Consider the following 26926-nt stretch of genomic DNA (forward strand, 5'->3'; position numbering starts at 1 on the left):
AGACAGCAAATCCCTCACCCCTATCTCTGAACATTGTGAGGGTACATCGGATACGGCTACTAAAGCGACAGAAGGCTCAGCATCTGTTCTTAACCCAGAGCTATTGCGCTTCCCTTGCAACCCAGGCAGCTTAGATAAAACCTCTGTGAGGGTAGAATTCATAACTGTGGCCATATCTTGCAAGGTGAAAGAATTAGACGCACTAGAGGTACTTGGCGTCGCTTGTGCGGGCTTTACTGGTTGTGACACTTGGGGAGAACTAGATGGCATAACCTGATTTCCTTCTGTCTGAAAATCATCCAGTGCCAAACTCTTATAAGTCAAAATATGCGGTTTGCAATTTATAGACATATCAGTACCTGTGGGACACATTCTAAGAGGGGGTTCCACAATGGCTTCTAAACATATTGAGCAAGGAGTTTCCTCAATGTCAGACATGTTGAACAGGCTAGTAATGAGACAAGCAAGCTTGGAAAACACTTTATTCAGTGAAAAAACAACAATTATCAAAAACGGTACTGTCCCTTTAAGAGAAAAAAAGGCATACACAAACTGCAAAACCGCTTAAAAATCTCAAATTTTTCGAAATTTTTACAGTAGATTCACTAAGCTTTAGGAAGATTGCACCACAAGCAAATTAAACAATTAACCCCCAAATATAGAAGCCGGATTGACAAGTTTCAAAAACCAGTAAAAACCCTGTCAGCACCTTGACACAGCCCTCCTGTGGCACCTACCTGCCCTTAGGGATTGTTAATGTGGGGATAAAGCTTCGCTTTTGGCCCAACAAGTTCACCAGGACCCTCCGGTGTTGTAGCTTGCTGCTTGTCAAGAGAAAATAACTGCGCAACTGAGGCACGAAATTAGGCCCCGCCCATCTCACTCGATGTTACTAAGGCCTCCAAAAAAACACACCAAGCGTTTTACCAGCCATGTGGGTTCTAAAAACCCCAAAAAGCCAAGTGTACCCTTAATACAGATTTCCCTTAAAGGATTATTAACAGCACTTCCCAAAACTCACAACCGTTTGTTAATAGCATTCAAACTGAGTGTCATCCATAAATTTAGCCCTTTATGCAAGCTTAGTAATGCCACTATAAGTCTAGGATTACTGCTTACACTTACCCTCATGGGGATACTGTCAGCCTTTCTGAAATATCATAGTCTCTCCAGAAAAAAATGACTGAACATACCTCATTGCTGTATAGCAAGAAACCGTTCCTCACACTGAAGTTTTCCTGTACTCCTCAGCCTCTGTGGGAACAGCAGTGGACCTTAGTTACAAATGCTAAGATCATCATCCTCTAGGCAGAAATCTTCATCCATCTCCTGCCTGAGAGTAAATAGTACACACCGGTACCATTTAAAAATAAACTCTTGCTTGAAGAAAAATAAAAACTAACAGTTTATCACCTCTTTCACTTTACCCTTCCTCCTTAGAGCCAGCAAAGAGAATGACTGGGGGGTGGAGTTAAGGGGGGAGCTATACAGACAGCTCTGCTGTGGGCGCTCTATTTGCCACTTCCTGTTGGGAAGGATAATATCCCACAAGTAAGGATGAAACCGTGGACTCTGTACATCTTGCAAAAGAAAAGAGAAAGCCTACCCCCTCCTGATCCACACTGGACTCGGGGGCGGAACCTTCACGCTGATTTAGAGTCTGCAGAAGGCTTCTTGTTTGTTTTCCCTTGTTCCAGGGTTGGTTGGATTTCCAAGTGGATCTGTGTTGATATGGTTTTGAAGAGGGGGACTTTAGTCCCTTAAAGTTACGAAAGGAACAAAAATTAAAAGTCTGACAACCTCTAGGTCTATTCTTGTTGTCCTGAGGTAGGAAAGATCCCTTTCCACCCATAATCTCTGAAATGATCTCCGCCTGACCAGGTACAGAGTATTTCCTTTATAAGGTAAAGTCAAAAGCTTGGCCTTAGAAGATACATCGGCTGACCAAGACGAATTATCTGCATGTTGGCATCACAGATAAAGGTATTGGCCAATTTGAGAGCTTTCATCATATCTTGGATCTCCTCTACTGTAGTTTCCTCTGTAATAAGAACAGACAATGCATTACACCAATAAGATGCTGCTCCCGCAACAGTAGCAATACTCGCTGCAGGTTGCCACTGTAACCCTTGATGGATGTACATATTTAAGTAAGCCTCTAGCTTCTTGTCCATTAAAAGAGCAACTATCCTCTATAGGAATGGTAGTTCTCTTAGCAATAGTAGAAATATCTCCTAATTTAGGAACAGTCCGCCATGAGTCACAAATAGAGACAGCAACAGGAAACATCTTCTTAAAAACATGGGAAGGGGAACAAGGAACCCTGGCTTAGCCCAATAATTTCAGACATCTTCCTAGGGACAGGAAAAACCTCTTCAGAAGATGGGGAATCAAACTCTATCCAACGTAGAAGACAGCAACCAAAGGTTCAGAGTCGTCCAAACTAACTAAAACCTCCTTCAGCAGTAACCAGAGGTGTTCAACTTTAAATCTAAAATTAAACTCTTCAGATTCTAAAGATTGTTGTGCTAAAGTGTCAGAGTCTGAGATTTCACCTTCAGAAGCTACTGAAGTATTCTCAACAGATATCTGAGAAAGATTGGGTAATGCGGACCTAGAGTCAGAAGTCTTACTATCAGGCAGATCTTTTGATTTTCTCTTACGCTTACCGGAAGTAGGGAAAGCAGACAAAGCCGCAGTTACTGCAGATGAAAGCTGAGCGGCAAAATCCCCAGGTGGATGAGAGGACACAGAAGGCAGATTATGAGAAACAATTGAGGCTTGAGACGTTTGAGGAGAAAGCTGAGGCATTTCACGCAGAGCATTATCCTGAGAGACAGAAGGCTCAGAAGGGAGTAATTTGTCTTTAAATTTTAAAGTCTTAGTTAAACAAGAGGAGCAAAATTGTATAGGCAGGACAATTTGCGCTTCTAAACATAGTAAACAGTTATCCATAGAAATGGACTGATCCTGTTCAGTCCATAGCTGAAAATAAACAGGTCCCACAAGTAATTTTTAAAAGTAAGCAAAATAAAGCAGAACTCAAATTTTAATAAAAATAAAGAAGGCATTCTAGAAAATAAAACTCAGATTGTCTGAGGCTCCTACCGCCAAGAGAGATATCCCAGTAGTAAGAGGAAATCCTCTCCTCCTAAACGATCCTTGTCCTGTGTAGATTATGTAAATAAATATCACAAGATACGAGACACACTGGAGCTCCCTCCGTAATGAAAGCTACTATTCTCACAACGGCACCGCTCCACTAAACCGGAAGTGAAGGTGTCACGTGAGCGGAATCAAACAAAACTGTGCAATACTTTTTACCAGTAAAAAAAGGCGCAAAGATAAAACAGTTTAAAAAAAATAGCTGCCTCTTTAATACTCACAATGCTCTTCGTATAATAAAATAAGCCTCAATAGTCAATATGACTTCTCTTGTCATGCATTTAAGCTCATGCTTTAAAAATAATATTAAGACCTAGGTTACATAATTAAGTATATCCTTTACGGTTAACCCCATACATCCCTTAGCCAAAGTCATGTCTCATGCTGAGTGCCAATTCATATTATGTGCCAAAAATATTGTCCCCATATGAATCCTCTTTTTTTTAAAAAAAAATAAGGATTATTATGTTCCAGAACAAACGTATCTGAAAGAGGTTTAACCTCTTAAGTGCTGCTGTCCTTCTGTACCTAGAAGGCAAAGGCACTTACCTTAGATCTATTGCATGATAGATGCTGATCCTTAGGTGTGGCAGGCGTTTCACTCCCTGTCATAGACCTGTAGGAAAAGAAAGAACAGAGTAACTAACTCTGGCTTTATACAAAGGGGTAGCTAAGTGTTAAAAGGTAAAGCAAAGACTTCCTCGCTGCCTTTTAACTGCTAAAAGCCACCACTACTCTTACTCAAGAGATTGACATGGAAAAAGCTAGACCCAAATCCTTGCTTGCAGGGAAAAGTACCCATAAAAGGATTAAACTCTTCAGACACCAACTTCGCACAACCTCCATTGAAAGAGGCAAAGAGAATGACTGGGGGTTATAGGTAAGGCAGTTACACTTAACAGCTTTGCTGGGGTGCTCTTTGTCTCCTCCTGCTGGTCAGGAGTTGAATATCCCACTAGTAATTGGAATGATGTTGTGGATTATCCATGTCAAAGGAAAGAAATAGACATTGGGCTTGATTTATCAATCAAGGGTGGACAGGGGCGTAGATATTCGCAGCTGTCCACCCCAGCTCTACTCTAGCGGGCAGCAATCCGCTGGTGGAATTTAACATTGCACATGAGTGCTATTTTGCGCTCACATGCAATCCCACTCCCTGTCTGCACACAGTCAATCACACGCGGGCAGGAGATGTCAATCTCTCTGGTCTAACAAGACCGGGGAGATTGAAATTCTGCACCTAAGAGGTGGAGAAGAAGGAAGGGAAGCAGCGGTCCGAGGACTACCGTTTGATAATGTATGTAATGTTTAATGTACACAGAATCAACCCTTCACTAAGTTTTAAGAAACTTAATGAATAGAACATTTTTGGAGTGTAATAGATCTGCACAAGAACATGTGTGAGGAGCGAAGGGGCAAGCAGTAAAAATTAAATTGAAACATATAATGTTTGGTTTTAGTTAAATAAAACAATGTAATTGATATTAAGGAAATTATATTTTTTCTTTAATTAAATAAAGCTCTTTAAATTATTATATAGGTAATGATTGTTTTTCTCCTTCCAATAAAGAAAAGCTTAATAGTTGATCAAATATGAATGATTAACCTATTAAACTGGAGATAATTTACCTCCCAGTAATGTCCTAATTATCTATATATTACTAATGGTATAAACACAGGAGACGCCCCTCTATCTGCTTATTTTTAGAACTGTCTTACCTACTGTGTGAGGAGGAGATCGGCCAGAATTACAATCTCTTTATTGGAAGAATTATATGACTTTACAAGTGCACAGCAACTGATCAGATTGGGACTGTTTGACTGCCAATTTTGTTTTGCCATTTATATTTACAATTGGATTGTGTGTATATTGTAAGCTAGAGGACCCCCTGTTTTCTCATGTTGATTTTATCTAATGGTATAAACTAAATTAGTATTTTTCTGACATAACTGGAAATAGAATATGAAAAAGTTATTCTAAAAATGAAACCTTTATGAAGAAAAACATGATTTAAATCGAACCTTACTGACTAATACTAAATCAAATCCACACTGCTTAAAATACACAATAAACAGTACTTACCTCCTTGCCTATTAGTAACAAATAATAGTTAACTCAATGGCTGCTGGTAAAATATCAAGAAAATTCCAAATGGGCCCTAGGTGTCTTAAGATGACTCCCTCCCTCAGCAAGGAGTGCAACCGGAAGAATGGCCCAGCATATATAACAAGTAGCAATGCCAAAACACATCTCAAAAAGGGTGAGCTGAAACAATTGTTAACCACATGTTAAAACCAAGTGGCTTCAGGGGACAGTTAGTTATAGTAAAGGCTCCCCTAGACAAACAGGTCCAGAATGTGTAGTGATATTTTAGATGGATTTTAATTCATCAGTTGTAATAAAGATGTGATTTAACTTCTTTTTTAGCATAGCACTGAAGTTCATAATACCCTGCACTCCAGCAGCCCATTTAAAAAGTCATTTTGTTTGTGAGTTAATGGTTTAAACTGTTCTTTAATCAGCACTCTAGCCATATGGCACTTTTGTTGTAGCAAGAGCGCTGACTGGAGAATAGTTCAAACCGTTAGCTTGCAAACAATAAAAAATTTTAAATGGATGGCCAGAGTGTGGGGTATTTGAATTTCATATCTATATTAAAAAGTATGTTAAAGCTCATCTTCATTACAAGTGATGAATTCAACTTCACTTTAACTAAACACAAATTACCATGTTTAAAGTGTCACAGCATGCCGGTGTACTGTATTTGTTGAGCACAGCCCTATATATTTGTATTTCTAAAAGAACACGTGTCGACAGCTAACAGACCAATTCACAATTCAATGAAAATATTCACATTTGTGTATTTTCAAAACACACCATGGAATTACTTAAAAGCACAAGTTGAGAACTTACAAAGCCTTTTTATTAACAAGGTTGTACACTGCATCCCACCAGGAAAGTTGCCTGTCTGTACATAGTTGCTTGCAGATGGGCAGAGGCAGACAACGTGGACGGTGTTGTTCATTTGATGTATTAAAATTATTTTGCAGTTGAAGATGACTAGTGTACACAACAGCAAGTAAGAATACCTGAACACGACAAAAAAAATTGGTTAAAAGTGACAAGCATTAGAATATTATATACCTAAATACTGAACAATGTAAAATGATCTTGTTAAAGAGTCAGTAGTACAGATCAGCATTAAGTACTGCAATGTAAAAACAGAATTTATGTTTACCTGATAAATTACTTTCTCCAACGGTGTGTCCGGTCCACGGCGTCATCCTTACTTGTGGGATATTCTCTTCCCCAACAGGAAATGGCAAAGAGCCCAGCAAAGCTGGTCACATGATCCCTCCTAGGCTCCGCCTACCCCAGTCATTCGACCGACGTTAAGGAGGAATATTTGCATAGGAGAAACCATATGATACCGTGGTGACTGTAGTTAAAGAAAATAAATTATCAGACCTGATTAAAAAACCAGGGCGGGCCGTGGACCGGACACACCGTTGGAGAAAGTAATTTATCAGGTAAACATAAATTCTGTTTTCTCCAACATAGGTGTGTCCGGTCCACGGCGTCATCCTTACTTGTGGGAACCAATACCAAAGCTTTAGGACACGGATGATGGGAGGGAGCAAATCAGGTCACCTAGATGGAAGGCACCACGGCTTGCAAAACCTTTCTCCCAAAAATAGCCTCAGAAGAAGCAAAAGTATCAAACTTGTAAAATTTGGTAAAAGTGTGCAGTGAAGACCAAGTCGCTGCCCTACATATCTGATCAACAGAAGCCTCGTTCTTGAAGGCCCATGTGGAAGCCACAGCCCTAGTGGAATGAGCTGTGATTCTTTCGGGAGGCTGCCGTCCGGCAGTCTCGTAAGCCAATCTGATGATGCTTTTAATCCAAAAAGAAAGAGAGGTAGAAGTTGCTTTTTGACCTCTCCTTTTACCGGAATAAACAACAAACAAGGAAGATGTTTGTCTAAAATCCTTTGTAGCATCTAAATAGAATTTTAGAGCGCGAACAACATCCAAATTGTGCAACAAACGTTCCTTCTTCGAAACTGGTTTCGGACACAGAGAAGGTACGATAATCACCTGGTTAATGTTTTTGTTAGAAACAACTTTTGGAAGAAAACCAGGTTTAGTACGTAAAACCACCTTATCTGCATGGAACACCAGATAAGGAGGAGAACACTGCAGAGCAGATAATTCTGAAACTCTTCTAGCAGAAGAAATTGCAACCAAAAACAAAACTTTCCAAGATAATAACTTAATATCAACGGAATGTAAGGGTTCAAACGGAACCCCCTGAAGAACTGAAAGAACTAAGTTGAGACTCCAAGGAGGAGTCAAAGGTTTGTAAACAGGCTTGATTCTAACCAGAGCCTGAACAAAGGCTTGAACATCTGGCACAGCTGCCAGCTTTTTGTGAAGTAACACAGACAAGGCAGAAATCTGTCCCTTCAGGGAACTTGCAGATAATCCTTTTTCCAATCCTTCTTGAAGGAAGGATAGAATCTTAGGAATCTTAACCTTGTCCCAAGGGAATCCTTTAGATTCACACCAACAGATATATTTTTTCCAAATTTTGTGGTAAATCTTTCTAGTTACAGGCTTTCTGGCCTGAACAAGAGTATCGATAACAGAATCTGAGAACCCTCGCTTCGATAAGATCAAGCGTTCAATCTCCAGGCAGTCAGCTGGAGTGAGACCAGGTTCGGATGTTCGAACGGACCTTGAACAAGAAGGTCTCGTCTCAAAGGTAGCTTCCATGGTGGAGCCGATGACATATTCACCAGATCTGCATACCAAGTCCTGCGTGGCCACGCAGGAGCTATCAAGATCACCGACGCCCTTTCCTGATTGATCCTGGCTACCAGCCTGGGGATGAGAGGAAACGGCGGGAATACATAAGCTAGTTTGAAGGTCCAAGGTGCTACTAGTGCATCCACTAGAGCCGCCTTGGGATCCCTGGATCTGGACCCGTAGCAAGGAACTTTGAAGTTCTGACGAGAGGCCATCAGATCCATGTCTGGAATGCCCCACAGTTGAGTGACTTGGGCAAAGATTTCCGGATGGAGTTCCCACTCCCCCGGATGCAATGTCTGACGACTCAGAAAATCCGCTTCCCAATTTTCCACTCCTGGGATGTGGATAGCAGACAGGTGGCAGGAGTGAGACTCCGCCCATAGAATGATTTTGGTCACTTCTTCCATCGCCAGGGAACTCCTTGTTCCCCCCTGATGGTTGATGTACGCAACAGTTGTCATGTTGTCTGATTGAAACCGTATGAACTTGGCCCTCGCTAGCTGAGGCCAAGCCTTGAGAGCATTGAATATCGCTCTCAGTTCCAGAATATTTATCGGTAGAAGAGATTCTTCCCGAGACCAAAGACCCTGAGCTTTCAGGGATCCCCAGACCGCGCCCCAGCCCATCAGACTGGCGTCGGTCGTGACAATGACCCACTCTGGTCTGCGGAAGGTCATCCCTTGTGACAGGTTGTCCAGGGACAGCCACCAACGGAGTGAGTCTCTGGTCCTCTGATTTACTTGTATCCTCGGAGACAAGTTCGTATAGTCCCCATTCCACTGACTGAGCATGCACAGTTGTAATGGTCTTAGATGAATGCGCGCAAAAGGAACTATGTCCATTGCCGCTACCATCAAGCCTATCACTTCCATGCACTGCGCTATGGAAGGAAGAGGAACGGAATGAAGTATCCGACAAGAGTCTAGAAGTTTTGTTTTTCTGGCCTCTGTCAGAAAAATCCTCATTTCTAAAGAGTCTATTATTGTTCCCAAGAAGGGAACCCTTGTTGACGGAGATAGAGAACTCTTTTCCACGTTCACTTTCCATCCGTGAGATCTGAGAAAGGCCAGGACGATGTCCGTGTGAGCCTTTGCTTGAGGAAGGGACGACGCTTGAATCAGAATGTCGTCCAAGTAAGGTACTACAGCAATGCCCCTTGGTCTTAGCACAGCTAGAAGGGACCCTAGTACCTTTGTGAAAATCCTTGGAGCAGTGGCTAATCCGAAAGGAAGCGCCACGAACTGGTAATGCTTGTCCAGGAATGCGAACCTTAGGAACCGATGATGTTCCTTGTGGATAGGAATATGTAGATACGCATCCTTTAAATCCACCGTGGTCATGAATTGACCTTCCTGGATGGAAGGAAGAATTGTTCGAATGGTTTCCATTTTGAACGATGGAACCTTGAGAAACTTGTTTAAGATCTTGAGATCTAAGATTGGTCTGAACGTTCCCTCTTTTTTGGGAACTATGAACAGATTGGAGTAGAACCCCATCCCTTGTTCTCCTAATGGAACAGGATGAATCACTCCCATTTTTAACAGGTCTTCTACACAACGTAAGAATGCCTGTCTTTTTATGTGGTCTGAAGACAACTGAGACCTGTGGAACCTCCCCCTTGGGGGAAGCCCCTTGAATTCCAGAAGATAACCTTGGGAGACTATTTCTAACGCCCAAGGATCCAGAACATCTCTTGCCCAAGCCTGAGCGAAGAGAGAGAGTCTGCCCCCCACCAGATCCGGTCCCGGATCGGGGGCCAACATTTCATGCTGTCTTGGTAGCAGTGGCAGGTTTTTTGGCCTGCTTTCCCTTGTTCCAGCCTTGCATTGGTCTCCAAGCTGGCTTGGCTTGAGAAGTATTACCCTCTTGCTTAGAGGACGTAGCACTTTGGGCTGGTCCGTTTCTACGAAAGGGACGAAAATTAGGTTTATTTTTGGCCTTGAAAGGCCGATCCTGAGGAAGGGCGTGGCCCTTACCCCCAGTGATATCAGAGATAATCTCTTTCAAGTCAGGGCCAAACAGCGTTTTCCCCTTGAAAGGAATGTTAAGTAGCTTGTTCTTGGAAGACGCATCAGCTGACCAAGATTTCAACCAAAGCGCTCTGCGCGCCACAATAGCAAACCCAGAATTCTTAGCCGCTAACCTAGCCAATTGCAAAGTGGCGTCTAGGGTGAAAGAATTAGCCAATTTGAGAGCATTGATTCTGTCCATAATCTCCTCATAAGGAGGAGAATCACTATCGACCGCCTTTACCAGCTCATCGAACCAGAAACACGCGGCTGTAGCGACAGGGACAATGCATGAAATTGGTTGTAGAAGGTAACCCTGCTGAACAAACATCTTTTTAAGTAAACCTTCTAATTTTTTATCCATAGGATCTTTGAAAGCACAACTATCTTCTATGGGTATAGTGGTGCGTTTGTTTAAAGTGGAAACCGCTCCCTCGACCTTGGGGACTGTCTGCCATAAGTCCTTACTGGGGTCGACCATGGGAAACAATTTTTTAAATATGGGGGGAGGGACGAAAGGAATACCGGGCCTTTCCCATTCTTTATTTACAATGTCCGCCACCCGCTTGGGTATAGGAAAAGCTTCTGGGAGCCCCGGGACCTCTAGGAACTTGTCCATTTTACATAGTTTCTCTGGGATGACCAACTTGTCACAATCATCCAGAGTGGATAATACCTCCTTAAGCAGAATGCGGAGATGTTCCAACTTAAATTTAAACGTAATCACATCAGGTTCAGCTTGTTGAGAAATGTTCCCTGAATCAGTAATTTCTCCCTCAGACAAAACCTCCCTGGCCCCATCAGACTGGTTTAGGGGCCCTTCAGAACCATTATTATCAGCGTCGTCATGCTCTTCAGTATCTAAAACAGAGCAGTCGCGCTTACGCTGATAAGTGTGCATTTTGGCTAAAATGTTTTTGACAGAATTATCCATTACAGCCGTTAATTGTTGCATAGTAAGGAGTATTGGCGCGCTAGATGTACTAGGGGCCTCCTGAGTGGGCAAGACTCGTGTAGACGAAGGAGGGAATGATGCAGTACCATGCTTACTCCCCTCACTTGAGGAATCATCTTGGGCATCATTGTCATTGTCACATAAATCACATTTAATTAAATGAGAAGGAACTCTGGCTTCCCCACATTCAGAACACAGTCTATCTGGTAGTTCAGACATGTTAAACAGGCATAAACTTGATAACAAAGTACAAAAAACGTTTTAAAATAAAACCGTTACTGTCACTTTAAATTTTAAACTGAACACACTTTATTACTGCAATTGCGAAAAAATATGAAGGAATTGTTCAAAATTCACCAAAATTTCACCACAGTGTCTTAAAGCCTTAAAAGAATTGCACACCAAATTTGGAAGCTTTAACCCTTAAAATAACGGAACCGGAGCTGTTTTTAACTTTAACCCCTTTACAGTCCCTGGTATCTGCTTTGCTGAGACCCAACCAAGCCCAAAGGGGAATACGATACCAAATGACGCCTTCAGAAAGTCTTTTCTATGTATCAGAGCTCCTCACACATGCGACTGCATGTCATGCCTCTCAAAAACAAGTGCGCAACACCGGCGCGAAAATGAGGCTCTGCCTATGATTTGGGAAAGCCCCTAAAGAATAAGGTGTCTAAAACAGTGCCTGCCGATATAATCTTATCAAAATACCCAGATTAAATGATTCCTCAAGGCTAAATATGTGTTAATAATGAATCGATTTAGCCCAGAAAAAGTCTACAGTCTTAATAAGCCCTTGTGAAGCCCTTATTTACTATCTTAATAAACATGGCTTACCGGATCCCATAGGGAAAATGACAGCTTCCAGCATTACATCGTCTTGTTAGAATGTGTCATACCTCAAGCAGCAAGAGACTGCTCACTGTTCCCCCAACTGAAGTTAATTCCTCTCAACAGTCCTGTGTGGAACAGCCATGGATTTTAGTAACGGTTGCTAAAATCATTTTCCTCATACAAACAGAAATCTTCATCTCTTTTCTGTTTCTGAGTAAATAGTACATACCAGCACTATTTTAAAATAACAAACTCTTGATTGAATAATAAAAACTACAGTTAAACACTAAAAAACTCTAAGCCATCTCCGTGGAGATGTTGCCTGTACAACGGCAAAGAGAATGACTGGGGTAGGCGGAGCCTAGGAGGGATCATGTGACCAGCTTTGCTGGGCTCTTTGCCATTTCCTGTTGGGGAAGAGAATATCCCACAAGTAAGGATGACGCCGTGGACCGGACACACCTATGTTGGAGAAATGTTTGCATACAAAATCATTTAATCACTTTATTTAAAAAGCAAGTATTTGCTATTTTGGAGCAGTCGAGGGATACACACCCTTTAAAAACATGCACAAGTTAATCTTGTAATTTTATGGTAATAAAGACATGTGTCAAAAGCATTAATCATAGAGGCAAACCAAAATGTTTTAATCCGCGCAAAGCCCATTCAGAAGCACATTACAGCTCTAGGTCAGTAGAAGAATGTTACAGCTCTTGGTCAGCATATGTTTGTGTGACAATTAGGAGCGGCATATGCACCTAGTTATCAATTATCAGCTGTGTCCTGCTCAGCAGTTGTAATGTGTTACTGCCCCTGTATGGGGCTTTGAGTGTATAGACCGTTACTGGCATCTACATGTGTATGCTGGTACTGATTGGCTCACTGAAAGCGTTGTGCTCAGGAGCTGCAAAAACAAAATTTATGCTTACCTGATAAATTCATTTCTCCTGTAGTGTGGTCAGTCCACGGGTCATCATTACTTCTGGGATATTATCTCCTCCCCTACAGGAAGTGCAAGAGGATTCACCCAGCAGAGCTGCTATATAGCTCCTCCCCTCTACGTCACCCCCAGTCATTCGACCAAAGGACCAACGAGAAAGGAGAAGCCCAAGGGTGTAGTGGTGACTGGAGTATAATCCAAAAAATTTTTAAGCCTGCCATAAAAAACAGGGCGGGCCGTGGACTGACCACACTACAGGAGAAATGAATTTATCAGGTAAGCATAAATTTTGTTTTCTCCTGTTAAGTGTGGTCAGTCCACGGGTCATCATTACTTCTGGGATACCAATACCAAAGCAAAAGTACACGGATGACGGGAGGGACAGGCAGGCTCTTTATACGGAGGGAACCACTGCCTGATGAACCTTTCTCCCAAAAACAGCCTCCGAAGAAGCAAAAGTGTCAAATTTGTAAAATTTGGAAAAAGTATGAAGAGAAGACCAAGTTGCAGCCTTGCAAATCTGTTCAACAGAAGCCTCATTCTTAAAGGCCCAAGTGGAAGCCACAGCTCTAGTAGAATGAGCTGTAATTCTTTCAGGAGGCTGCTGTCCAGCAGTCTCATAGGCTAATCGTATTATGCTACGAAGCCAAAAAGAGAGAGAGGTAGCCGAAGCTTTTTGACCTCTCTTCTGACCAGAATAAACGACAAACAGGGAAGACGTTTGACGAAAATCCTTAGTTGCCTGTAGATAAAATTTCAGGGCACGGACTACATCTAGATTGTGTAGCAGACGTTCCTTCTTCGAGGAAGGATTAGGACACAAAGATGGAACAACAATCTCCTGATTGATATTCCTGTTAGTGACCACCTTAGGTAGGAACCCAGGTTTAGTACGCAGAACTACCTTGTCTGAATGAAAAATCAGATAAGGAGAATCACAATGTAAGGCAGATAACTCAGAAACTCTTCGAGCCGAGGAAATAGCCATTAAAAACAGAACTTTCCAAGATAACAACTTGATATCAATGGAATGAAGGGGTTCAAACGGAACACCCTGTAACACATTAAGAACTAAGTTCAAACTCCATGGCGGAGCAACAGTTTTAAACACAGGCTTGATCCTAGCTAAAGCCTGACAAAAAGCTTGAACGTCCGGAACTTCTGACAGACGTTTGTGTAAAAGAATGGACAGAGCTGAAATCTGTCCCTTTAAAGAACTAGCAGATAACCCCTTTTCTAAACCTTCTTGTAGAAAAGACAATATCCTTGGAATCCTAACCTTACTCCATGAGTAACTCTTGGATTCGCACCAATATAAGTATTTACGCCATATTTTATGGTAAATCCTTCTGGTAACAGGCTTCCTAGCCTGTATTAAGGTATCAATAACTGGCTCAGAAAAACCACGTTTTGATAAAATCAAGCGTTCAATTTCCAAGCAGTCAGCTTCAGAGAAGTTAGATTTTGATGTTTGAATGGACCCTGGATCAGAAGGTCCTGTTTCAGAGGTAGAGACCAAGGCGGACAGGATGACATGTCCACTAGATCTGCATACCAAGTCCTGCGTGGCCATGCAGGTGCTATTAGAATCACTGATGCTCTCTCCTGTTTGATTCTGGCAATCAATCGAGGAAGCATCGGGAAGGGTGGAAACACATAAGCCATCCCGAAGGTCCAAGGTGCTGTCAAAGCATCTATCAGAACCGCTCCCGGATCCCTGGATCTGGACCCGTAGCGAGGAAGCTTGGCGTTCTGACGAGACGCCATGAGATCTATCTCTGGTTTGCCCCAACGTCGAAGTATCTGGGCAAAGACCTCCGGATGAAGTTCCCACTCCCCCGGATGAAAAGTCTGACGACTTAAGAAATCCGCCTCCCAGTTCTCCACTCCCGGGATGTGGATTGCAGACAGGTGGCAAGAGTGAGACTCTGCCCAGCGAATTATCTTTGATACTTCCATCATTGCTAGGGAGCTTCTTGTCCCTCCCTGATGGTTGATGTAAGCTACAGTCGTGATGTTGTCCGACTGAAACCTGATGAACCCCCGAGTTGTTAACTGGGGCCAAGCCAGAAGGGCATTGAGAACTGCTCTCAATTCCAGAATGTTTATTGGAAGGAGACTCTCCTCCTGATTCCATAGTCCCTGAGCCTTCAGAGAATTCCAGACAGCACCCCAACCTAGAAGGCTGGCGTCTGTTGTTACAATTGTCCAGTCTGGCCTGCTGAATGGCATTCCCCTGGACAGGTGTGGCCGATAAAGCCACCATAGAAGAGAATTTCTGGTCTCTTGATTCAGATTCAGAGTGGGGGACAAATCTGAGTAATCCCCATTCCACTGACTTAGCATGCACAATTGCAGCGGTCTGAGATGTAGGCGTGCAAAAGGTACTATGTCCATTGCCGCTACCATTAAGCCGATCACCTCCATGCATTGAGCTACTGACGGGTGTTGAATGGAATGAAGGACCCGGCATGCATTTTGAAGCTTTGTTAACCTGTCTTCTGTCAGGTAAATTTTAATTTCTACAGAATCTATCAGAGTCCCCAAGAAGGGAACTCTTGTGAGTGGAAAGAGAGAACTCTTCTTTTCGTTCACCTTCCATCCATGCGACCTTAGAAATGCCAGTACTAACTCTGTATGAGACTTGGCAGTTTGAAAGCTTGAAGCTTGTATCAGAATGTCGTCTAGGTACGGAGCTACCGAAATTCCTCGCGGTCTTAGTGCCGCTGGAAGAGTACCCAGAACCTTTGTGAAGATTCTTGGAGCTGTAGCCAATCCGAATGGAAGAGCTACAAACTGGTAATGCCTGTCTAGAAAGGCAAACCTTAGATACCGGTAATGATTTCTGTGAATCGGTATGTGAAGGTAAGCATCCTTTAAATCCACTGTGGTCATGTACTGACCCTCTTGGATCATGGGCAAAATTGTTCGAATCGTTTCCATCTTGAACGATGGAACTCTTAGGAATTTGTTTAGGATCTTTAAATCCAAGATTGGCCTGAAAGTTCCCTCTTTTTTGGGAACTACAAACAGATTTGAGTAAAACCCTTGTCCTTGTTCCGACCGCGGAACTGGATGGATCACTCCCATTAATAAAAGATCTTGTACGCAGCGTAGGAACGCTTCTTTCTTTATTTGGTTTGTTGACAACCTTGACAGATGAAATCTCCCTCTTGGGGGAGAGGATTTGAAGTCCAGAAGGTATCCCTGAGATATGATCTCTAACGCCCAGGGATCCTGAACATCTCTTGCCCAAGCCTGGGCGAAGAGAGAAAGTCTGCCCCCTACTAGATCCGGTCCCGGATCGGGGGCCCTCGATTCATGCTGTCTTAGGGGCAGCAGCAGGTTTCCTGGCCTGCTTGCCCTTGTTCCAGGACTGGCTAGGTTTCCAGCCTTGTCTGTAGCGAGCAACAGCTCCTTCCTGTTTTGGTGCAGAGGAAGTTGATGCTGTTCCTGTTTTAAAATTACGAAAGGAACGAAAATTAGACTGTCTAGCCCTAGGTTTGGCTTTGTCCTGAGGCAGGGCATGGCCTTTACCTCCTGTAATGTCAGCGATAATCTCCTTCAAACCGGGCCCGAATAAGGTCTGCCCTTTGAAAGGTATATTAAGCAATTTAGATTTAGAAGTAACATCAGCTGACCAGGATTTTAGCCACAGCGCTCTGCGTGCCTGAATGGCAAATCCGGAATTCTTAGCCGTAAGTTTAGTTAAATGTACTACGGCATCTGAAATAAATGAGTTAGCTAACTTAAGGGTTCTAAGTTTGAGTGTAATCTCATCTAGTGTAGATGATTCAAGTGTCTCTTCCAGAGACTCAAACCAAAATGCTGCTGCAGCCGTGACAGGCGCAATACATGCAAGAGGTTGCAATATAAAACCTTGTTGAACAAACATTTTCTTAAGGTAACCCTCTAACTTTTTATCCATTGGATCTGAAAAGGCACAGCTATCCTCCACCGGGATAGTGGTACGCTTAGCCAAAGTAGAAACTGCTCCCTCCACCTTAGGGACCGTTTGCCATAAGTCCCGTGTGGTGGCGTCTATTGGAAACATTTTTCTAAATATCGGAGGAGGTGAGAACGGCACACCGGGCCTATCCCACTCCTTAGTAACAATTTCAGTAAGTCTCTTAGGTATAGGAAAAACATCAGTACTCGCCGGTACCGCAAAATATTTATCCAACCTACACATTTTCTCTGGTATTGCAACTGTGTTACAATCATTCAGAGCCGCTAACACCTCCCCTAGTAATACATGGAGGTTTTCCAGCTTAAATTTAAAATTTGAAATATCTGAATCCAATCTGTTTGGATCAGAACCGTCACCCACAGAATGAAGTTCTCCGTCCTCATGTTCTGCCGCCTGTGACGCAGTGTCTGACATGGCCCTAATATTATCAGCGCACTCTGTTCTCACCCCAGAGTGATCACGCTTGCCTCTAAGTTCTGGTAATTTAGCCAAAACTTCAGTCATAACAGTAGCCATATCCTGTAATGTGATTTGAAATGGCCGCCCAGATGTACTCGGCGCTACAATATCACGCACCTCCCGAGCGGGAGATGCAGGTACTGACACGTGAGGCGAGTTAGTCGGCATAACTCTCCCCTCGTTGTCTGGTGAAATATGTTCAATTTGTACAGATTGACTTTTATTTAAAGTAGCATCAATACAGTTAGTACATAAATTTCTATTGGGCTCCACTTTGGCATTAGTACATATAACACATGTATCTTCCTCTGAATCAGACATGTTTAACACACTAGCAATTAACTAGCAACTTGGAAATGCTTTTTCAAGTAATTTACAATTATATGAAAACGAACTGTGCCTATAAGAAGCACAGAAAAAATTATGACAGTTGAAAATAATTAAGTTATAGCATCAAATCTTTGTAAGAAATATACAATTTTAGCAAAGGATTGTTCCCATTAGCAAAGGATAACTAACCCTGGCAGCAGAAAAACATAATTTATGCTTACCTGATAAATTCCTTTCTTCTGTTGTGTGATCAGTCCACGGGTCATCATTACTTCTGGGATATAACTCCTCCCCAACAGGAAATGCAAGAGGATTCACCCAGCAGAGTTGCATATAGCTCCTCCCCTCTACGTCAGTCCCAGTCATTCGACCAAGAATCAACGAGAAAGGAGTAACCAAGGGTGAAGTGGTGACTGGAGTATAATTTAAAAGATATTTACCTGCCTTAAAACAGGGCGGGCCGTGGACTGATCACACAACAGAAGAAAGGAATTTATCAGGTAAGCATAAATTATGTTTTCTTCTGTTATGTGTGATCAGTCCACGGGTCATCATTACTTCTGGGATACCAATACCAAAGCAAAAGTACACGGATGACGGGAGGGATAGGCAGGCTCATTATACAGAAGGAACCACTGCCTGAAGAACCTTTCTCCCAAAAATAGCCTCCGAAGAAGCAAAAGTGTCAAATTTGTAAAATTTGGAAAAAGTATGAAGCGAAGACCAAGTTGCAGCCTTGCAAATCTGTTCAACAGAGGCCTCATTCTTAAAGGCCCAAGTGGAAGCCACAGCTCTAGTGGAGTGAGCTGTAATTCTTTCAGGAGGCTGCTGTCCAGCAGTCTCATAGGCTAAACGTATTATGCTACGAAGCCAAAAAGAAAGAGAGGTAGCAGAAGCTTTTTGACCTCTCCTCTGTCCAGAATAAACGACAAACAGGGAAGAAGTTTGGCGAAAATCTTTAGTTGCCTGCAAGTAGAACTTGAGGGCACGAACTACATCCAGATTGTGTAGAAGACGTTCCTTCTTTGAAGAAGGATTTGGACACAAGGATGGAACAACAATCTCTTGATTGATATTCCTGTTAGTGACTACCTTAGGTAAGAACCCAGGTTTAGTACGCAGAACTACCTTGTCTGAGTGAAAAATCAGATAAGGAGAATCACAATGTAAAGCTGATAACTCAGAGACTCTTCGAGCCGAGGAAATAGCCATTAAAAACAGAACTTTCCAAGATAACAATTTTATATCAATGGAATGAAGGGGTTCAAACGGAACACCCTGTAAAACGTTAAGAACTAAGTTTAAACTCCATGGCGGAGCAACAGCTTTAAACACAGGCTTGATCCTAGCTAAAGCCTGACAAAAGGCCTGGACGTCTGGATTTTCTGACAGACGCCTATGTAACAAGATGGACAGAGCTGAAATCTGTCCCTTTAATGAACTAGCTGATAAACCCTTTTCTAAACCTTCTTGTAGAAAGGACAATATCCTAGGGATCCTAACCTTACTCCAGGAGTAACGTTTGGATTCGCACCAGTATAGGTATTTACGCCATATTTTATGGTAAATCTTTCTGGTAACAGGCTTCCTAGCCTGTATCAGGGTATCAATAACCGACTCAGAAAAACCACGTTTTGATAAAATCAAGCGTTCAATTTCCAAGCAGTCAGCTTCAGAGAAGTTAGATTTTGATGTTTGAATGGACCCTGTATCAGAAGGTCCTGTCTTAGAGGTAGAGACCAAGGCGGACAGGATGACATGTCCACTAGATCTGCATACCAAGTCCTGCGTGGCCATGCAGGTGCTATTAGAATCACTGATGCTCTCTCCTGTTTGATTTTGGCAATCAATCGAGGAAGCAGGGGGAAGGGTGGAAACACATAAGCCATCCCGAAGTTCCAAGGTGCTGTCAAAGCATCTATCAGAACCGCTCCCGGATCCCTGGATCTGGACCCGTAGTGAGGAAGTTTGGCGTTCTGGCGAGACGCCATGAGATCTATCTCTGGTTTGCCCCAACGTCGAAGTATTTGGGCAAAGACCTCCGGATGAAGTTCCCACTCCCCCGGATGAAAAGTCTGGCGACTCAAAAAATCCGCCTCCCAGTTCTCCACTCCCGGGATGTGGATTGCTGACAGGTGGCAAGAGTGAGACTCTGCCCAGCGAATTATCTTTGATACTTCCATCATTGCTAGGGAGCTTCTTGTCCCTCCCTGATGGTTGATGTAAGCTACAGTCGTGATGTTGTCCGACTGAAACCTGATGAACCCCCGAGTTGTTAATTGGGGCCAAGCCAGAAGGGCATTGAGAACTGCTCTCAATTCCAGAATGTTTATTGGAAGGAGACTCTCCTCCTGATTCCATAGTCCCTGAGCCTTCAGAGAATTCCAGACAGCGCCCCAACCTAGTAGGCTGGCGTCTGTTGTTACAATTGTCCAGTCTGGCCTGCTGAATGGCATCCCCCTGGACAGGTGTGGCCGATAAAGCCACCATAGAAGAGAATTTCTGGTCTCTTGATTCAGATTCAGAGTAGGGGACAAATCTGAGTAATCCCCATTCCACTGACTTAGCATGCACAATTGCAGCGGTCTGAGGTGTAGGCGTGCAAAAGGTACTATGTCCATTGCCGCTACCATTAAGCCGATCACCTCCATGCATTGAGCTACTGACGGGTGTTGAATGGAATGAAGGACACGGCATGCATTTAGAAGCTTTGTTAACCTGTCTTCTGTCAGGTAAATCTTCATTTCTACAGAATCTATAAGAGTCCCCAAGAATGGAACTCTTGTGAGAGGAAAAAGAGAACTCTTCTTTTCGTTCACTTTCCATCCATGCGACCTTAGAAATGCCAGAACTAACTCTGTATGAGACTTGGCAGTTTGAAAGCTTGAAGCTTGTATTAGAATGTCGTCTAGGTACGGAGCTACCGAAATCCCTCGCGGTCTTAGTACCGCCAGAAGGGCCCCCAGAACCTTTGTGAAGATTCTTGGAGCCGTAGCCAATCCGAATGGAAGAGCTACAAACTGGTAGTGCCTGTCTAAGAAGGCAAACCTTAGATACCGGTGATGATCCTTGTGGATCGGTATGTGAAGGTAAGCATCTTTTAAATCCACTGTGGTCATGTACTGACCCTTTTGGATCATGGGTAAGATTGTCCGAATAGTTTCCATTTTGAACGATGGAACTCTTAGGAATTTGTTTAGAATCTTTAAATCTAAGATTGGCCTGAAAGTTCCCTCTTTTTTGGGAACCACAAACAGGTTTGAGTAGAACCCTTGTCCTTGTTCCGACCGCGGAACCGGATGGATCACTCCCATTAATAACAGATCTTGTACACAGCGTAGAAACGCTTCTTTCTTTATCTGGTTTGTTGACAACCTTGACAGATGAAATCTCCCTCTTGGGGGAGATAATTTGAAGTCTAGAAGGTATCCCTGAGATATGATCTCTAGTGCCCAGGGATCCTGAACATCTCTTTCCCAGGCCTGGGCGAAGAGAGAAAGTCTGCCCCCCACTAGATCCGGTCCCGGATCGGGGGCTCTCGGTTCATGCTGTCTTTGGGGCAGCAGCAGGTTTCCTGGCCTGCTTGCTCTTGTTCCAGGACTGGTTAGGCTTCCAGCCTTGCCTGTAACGAGCAACAGCTCCTTCCTGTTTTGGTGCAGTGGAGGTTGATGCTGCTCCTGTTTTGAAATTCCGAAAGGGACGAAAATTAGACTGTCTAGCCTTAGCTTTGGCTTTGTCTTGAGGTAGGGCGTGGCCCTTACCTCCTGTAATGTCAGCGATAATTTCTTTCAAACCGGGCCCAAATAAAGACTGCCCCTTGAAAGGTATATTAAGTAATTTGGACTTAGAAGTAACATCAGCTGACCAGGATTTTAGCCACAGCGCCCTACGTGCCTGTATGGCGAATCCTGAGTTCTTAGCCGTAAGTTTGGTTAAATGTACTACGGCCTCCGAAATGAATGAATTAGCTAGTTTAAGGACTCTAAGCCTGTCCGTAATGTCGTCTAGCGTAGATGAACTAAGGTTCTCTTCCAGAGACTCAATCCAAAATGCTGCCGCAGCCGTAATCGGCGCGATACATGCAAGGGGTTGCAATATAAAACCTTGTTGAACAAACATTTTCTTAAGGTAACCCTCTAATTTTTTATCCATTGGATCTGAAAAAGCGCAGCTATCCTCCACCGGGATAGTGGTACGCTTAGCTAAAGTAGAAACTGCTCCCTCCACCTTAGGGACCGTTTGCCATAAGTCCCGTGTGGTGGCGTCTATTGGAAACATTTTTCTAAATATCGGAGGGGGTGAGAACGGCACACCGGGTCTATCCCACTCCTTAGTAACAATTTCAGTTAGTCTCTTAGGTATAGGAAAAACGTCAGTACTCGCCGGTACCGCAAAGTATTTATCCAACCTACACAGTTTCTCTGGTATTGCAACGGTGTTACAATCATTGAGAGCTGCTAAGACCTCCCCTAGTAATACACGGAGGTTCTCCAATTTAAATTTAAAATTTGAAATATCTGAATCCAATCTGTTTGGATCAGAACCGTCACCCACAGAATGAAGCTCTCCGTCCTCATGCTCTGCAAGCTGTGACGCAGTATCAGACATGGCCCTAGTATTATCAGCGCACTCTGTTCTCACCCCAGAGTGATCACGCTTGCCTCTTAGTTCTGGTAATTTAGACAAAACTTCAGTCATAACAGTAGCCATATCTTGTAATGTTATCTGTAATGGCCGCCCAGATGTACTAGGCGCCATAATATCACGCACCTCCCGGGCGGGAGATGCAGGTACTGCCGCGTGAGGCGAGTTAGTCGGCATAACTCTCCCCTCGCTGTTTGGTGAAATTTGTTCACATTGTACAGATTGACTTTTATTTAAAGTAGCATCAATACAGTTAGTACATAAATTTCTATTGGGCTCCACCTTGGCATTGGAACAAATGACACAGATATCTTCCTCTGAGTCAGACATGTTTAACACACTAGCAATAAACTTGCAACTTGGTTATAATCTTTTTTAGCAAAAACGTACTGTGCCTCAAAGAGGTACTAAACGATTAAATGACAGTTGAGATAATGAACTGAAAAACAGTTATAGCATCAAACTTTAAAACAACACAACTTTTAGTCAAAGGTTTGTTCCCATTAGTAAAATAACAATAATTAAATTTGACATAAAAATTACAGAGCAACGTTTTTATTCACAGTCAATATATAATTCTCACAGCTCTGCTGAGAGAATCTACCTCCCTCCAAAGAAGTTTGAAGACCCCTGAGATCTGTCAGAGATGAACCGGATCATGCAGGAAATATAAGAGTAACTGACTGGAATTTTTTGATGCGTAGCAAAGAGCGCCAAAAACGGCCCCTCCCTCACACACACAGCAGTGAAGAGAAACGAAACTGTCACAATTAAAAGCAAACAACTGCCAAGTGGAAAATAATGCCCAAATATCTATTCACTCAGTACCTCAGCAATGTAAACGATTCTACATTCCAGCAAAAACGTTTAACATGATAAATACTTATTAAAAGGATTAGTGACTTTTAACAGAGTAGTTCCGGTGAAATACCATCCCCAGAATACTGAAGTGTATACATACATGTCATTATAACGGTATGGCAGGATTTTCTCATCAATTCCATTCAGAAAATAAAAACTGCTACATACCTCAATGCAGATTCATCTGCCCGCTGTCCCCTGATCTGAAGCTTTTACCTCCCTCAGATGGCCGAGAACAGCAATATGATCTTAACTACTCCGGTTAAAATCATAGTAAAAAAACTCTGGCAGATTCTTCCTCAAACTCTGCCCGAGAAGTAATAACACGCTCCGGTGCTATTGTAAAATAACAAACTTTTGATTGAAGTCATAAAAACTAAGTATAATCACCATAGTCCTCTCACACATCCTATCTAGTCGTTGGGTGCAAGAGAATGACTGGGACTGACGTAGAGGGGAGGAGCTATATGCAACTCTGCTGGGTGAATCCTCTTGCATTTCCTGTTGGGGAGGAGTTATATCCCAGAAGTAATGATGACCCGTGGACTGATCACACATAACAGAAGAAAAATACACAAATAAACGTTTTTTTTTTGTTTTTTTGTTTTTTTTTATCACAGTCAGCTACACTCTTCACAGCTCTGCTGTGATGATTACCTCCCTCAAAAAAGGCTTTGAAGATTCCTGAGTTCTGAAGAGATGAACCGGATCATGCAGGAAGAAAATGAACCTCTGACTGAATTTTTTGATGCGTAGTAAAAGCGCCAAAAATGGCCCCTCCCCCTCACACATAACAGTGAGAGAGATCAGTGAACTGCTTTAAATTAAACAAAACTATTGCCAAGTGGAAAAAATAGTGCCCACAACATTTTTTCACCCAGTACCTCAGAGAAATAAACGTTTTTACAAGCCAGCAAAAAAACGTTTAACCTCAATAAATTAATTGTTATTTAAAACCTATTGCAAGTCCCTGCAAATTAGGTAAAATCTATGCATACAGTATAAATCCAGTGAAGTACCATTCCCCAGAATACTGAAGTGTAAAATATACATACATGACAGCCTGATACCAGCTACATCTACTGCATTTAAGGCTGAGTTTACATTATAACGGTATAGCAGGATTTTCTCATCAATTCCATGTCAGAAAATAACAAACTGCTACATACCTCTTTGCAGATTAATCTGCCCGCTGTCCCCTGATCTGAAGTTTACCTCTCCTCAGATGGCCGAGAAACAGCAATATGATCTTAACTACTCCGGCTAAAATCATAGAAAAAAACTCAGGTAGATTCTTCTTCAAATTCTACCAGAGAATGAATAACACACTCCGGTGCTATTATAAAATAACAAACTTTTGATTGAAGGTAATAAACTAATTAAATCACCACAGTCCTCTCACACATCCTATCTATTCGTTGGGTGCAAGAGAATGACTGGGGGTGACGTAGAGGGGAGGAGCTATATAGCAGCTCTGCTGGGTGAATCCTCTTGCACTTCCTGTAGGGGAGGAGATAATATCCCAGAAGTAATGATGACCCGTGGACTGACCACACTTAACAGGAGAAACATAAGTTTTTGTGCCTATAGCTGTAAAGGAGTCACCAAAGGACATTTGTGCAGTAATAAAATTCTCTAAGTATTACATATTACTTTAACTCATATGATTGAACCTAAAGTTTGCAAGACACCCAAAGAATTGTTAGATGAAATTATGTCCAAGAATTCTTATGTAGTAATGTATTTTACATTTTGTATTCATGAAATGTTTAATTACTATTTTAGTTCAATTACCTCAAGATCTAGCATACATATTGATTCTGGAGAATTGGAATCTATCCTTGATGTTTCCTGAGGTAGACGAGGAAACAACTGCTTAAGCCACTTTCGTATTGCAGGAAAAGAGTCCATGAAATGCCACTGTAAGCCAAGCCAGGTTAAATGTTGAAGACTACCACAATGCAAACGAATTGCACCTGAAAGAAAAAGAAAAAAACTTTCACCCACATGCAAAAAGACATGAGTTTGTTCACTCAAAATAATAGAATATATATACATACATAAACACTACATTTTCAACAGTTTGGCCAACCTATCTCTTCTCTGAGAACGATTCTCATCGACCATGTACCTAAACCAAAGTGTGGTGGTGACAGAGCTAAAGCATTGCTAAGACAGGAGTCATGTTGGATTTACTCTCTGGACACAGTGGCTCCTAGGAGCTTGAATACAGTTGTGGACTATAGTTGCTTTTATAAGTAAAGATATGGGTTATTCCCCTTATAAGTGAAATTTCTACCATGCCCTTGAGATACAATGGTAAAATACATCATGAAGTAAATAGTGGGAAGATACCTTTAAGTCGTTACTCTAATGCATATTTATGTGCGCTATATACATTACATATTAGTATCCACAATTAGGTAATTTTCGTTAACATGAGGAGTACCGCGATCACTATAGCCCTGTGCATACTGACTGTATTGCGGCTACCGGTTACTATGCGAACCAGCGAATAGTCATGTCATCATGCATCAACATGGTAACAGGTGCATGCCACTTTCAACACGGCTTGGCGTTCTTCGCAGAGACCGGGTCATTATGAGGTAATTGAATAGGGTATTTAAGGGGATTTGGTGATGCACAACTTATATGTTATATGCCTCCATGTGACAAAGGCTCAAGTTTACAGCCAAAACGTTATGGTGTAAAGGCATAAAGCCATGACACTACTGGATCTAAATAAAGGCTTTGTTTGTTTAACATGAGTGCTTACTTATTGAAGACCATTATTGGGACTACAGCCGGACCCTAGCGATGGTAACAGTTGGTGAGTGCTGATATGAGAGAGAAGAGAGAGAAAGAAAGAGAAAGAGAAAGAGAAAGAGAAAAAGAGAAAAAGAGAAAGAGAGAAAGAGAAAGAGAAAGAGAAAGAGAGAGAAAGAGAAAGAGAAAGAGAGAGAAAGAGAAAGAGAAAGAGAGAGAAAGAGAAAGAGAAAGAGAGAAAGAGAAAGAGAGAGAGAAAGAAAGAAAGAGGGGGAGAAAGAAAGAAAGAGAGAGAGAAAGAAAGAAAGAGGGGGAGAAAGAAAGAAAGAGGGGGAGAAAGAAAGAAAGAGGGGGAGAAAGAAAGAAAGAAAGAAAGAAAGAGGGGGAGAAAGAAAGAAAGAGGGGGGAGAAAGAAAGAAAGAGGGGGAGAAAGAAAGAGAGAGAGAAAGAAAGAAAGAGGGGGAGAAAGAAAGAAAGAGGGGGAGAAAGAAAGAAAGAGGGGGAGAAAGAAAGAAAGAGGGGGAGAAAGAAAGAAAGAAAGAGGGGGAGAAAGAGGGGGAGAAAGAGGGGGAGAAAGAAAGAAAGAAAGAGGGGGAGAAAGAAAGAAAGAGGGGGAGAAAGAAAGAAAGAAAGAGGGGGAGAAAGAAAGAAAGAAAGAGGGGGAGAAAGAAAGAAAGAAAGAAAGAAAGAGGGGGAGAAAGAAAGAAAGAAAGAGGGGGAGAAAGAAAGAAAGAAAGAAAGAAAGAAAGAGGGGGGAGAAAGAAAGAAAGAAAGAGGGGGAGAAAGAAAGAAAGAAAGAGGGGGAGAAAGAAAGAAAGAAAGAGGGGGAGAAAGAAAGAAAGAAAGAGGGGGAGAAAGAAAGAAAGAAAGAGGGGAGAAAGAAAGAAAGAAAGAGGGGGAGAAAGAAAGAAAGAAAGAGGGGGAGAAAGAAAGAAAGAAAGAGGGGGGAGAAAGAAAGAAAGAAAGAGGGGGAGAAAGAAAGAAAGAAAGAGGGGGAGAAAGAAAGAAAGAGGGGGGAGAAAGAAAGAAAGAAAGAGGGGGAGAAAGAAAGAAAGAAAGAAAGAAGGGGAGAAAGAAAGAAAGAAAGAGGGGGAGAAAGAAAGAAAGAAAGAAAGAAAGAGGGGGAGAAAGAAAGAAAGAAAGAAAGAAAGAAAGAGGGGGAGAAAGAAAGAAAGAGGGG

General features: G+C 42.4%; 1 protein-coding gene across 1 annotated transcript in view; it reads right to left on the reverse strand.

The window, feature by feature from the left end:
- The window catches only part of LOC128652506 (E3 SUMO-protein ligase RanBP2), a 715575-nt gene that overhangs the window by 631002 nt on the left and 57647 nt on the right, over window positions 1–26926 (reverse strand). The window contains exons 10-11 of the mRNA XM_053705441.1: window positions 24775–24956; window positions 6080–6255 (exon numbers count right to left, since the gene is read on the reverse strand). Coding sequence (XP_053561416.1) covers window positions 6080–6255; window positions 24775–24956 — 358 coding nt within the window. The remainder of the gene's footprint in view (window positions 1–6079; window positions 6256–24774; window positions 24957–26926) is intronic.

This window comes from Bombina bombina, chromosome 3, assembly GCF_027579735.1.
Source record: "Bombina bombina isolate aBomBom1 chromosome 3, aBomBom1.pri, whole genome shotgun sequence".
Classification (NCBI taxonomy): domain Eukaryota; kingdom Metazoa; phylum Chordata; class Amphibia; order Anura; family Bombinatoridae; genus Bombina; species Bombina bombina.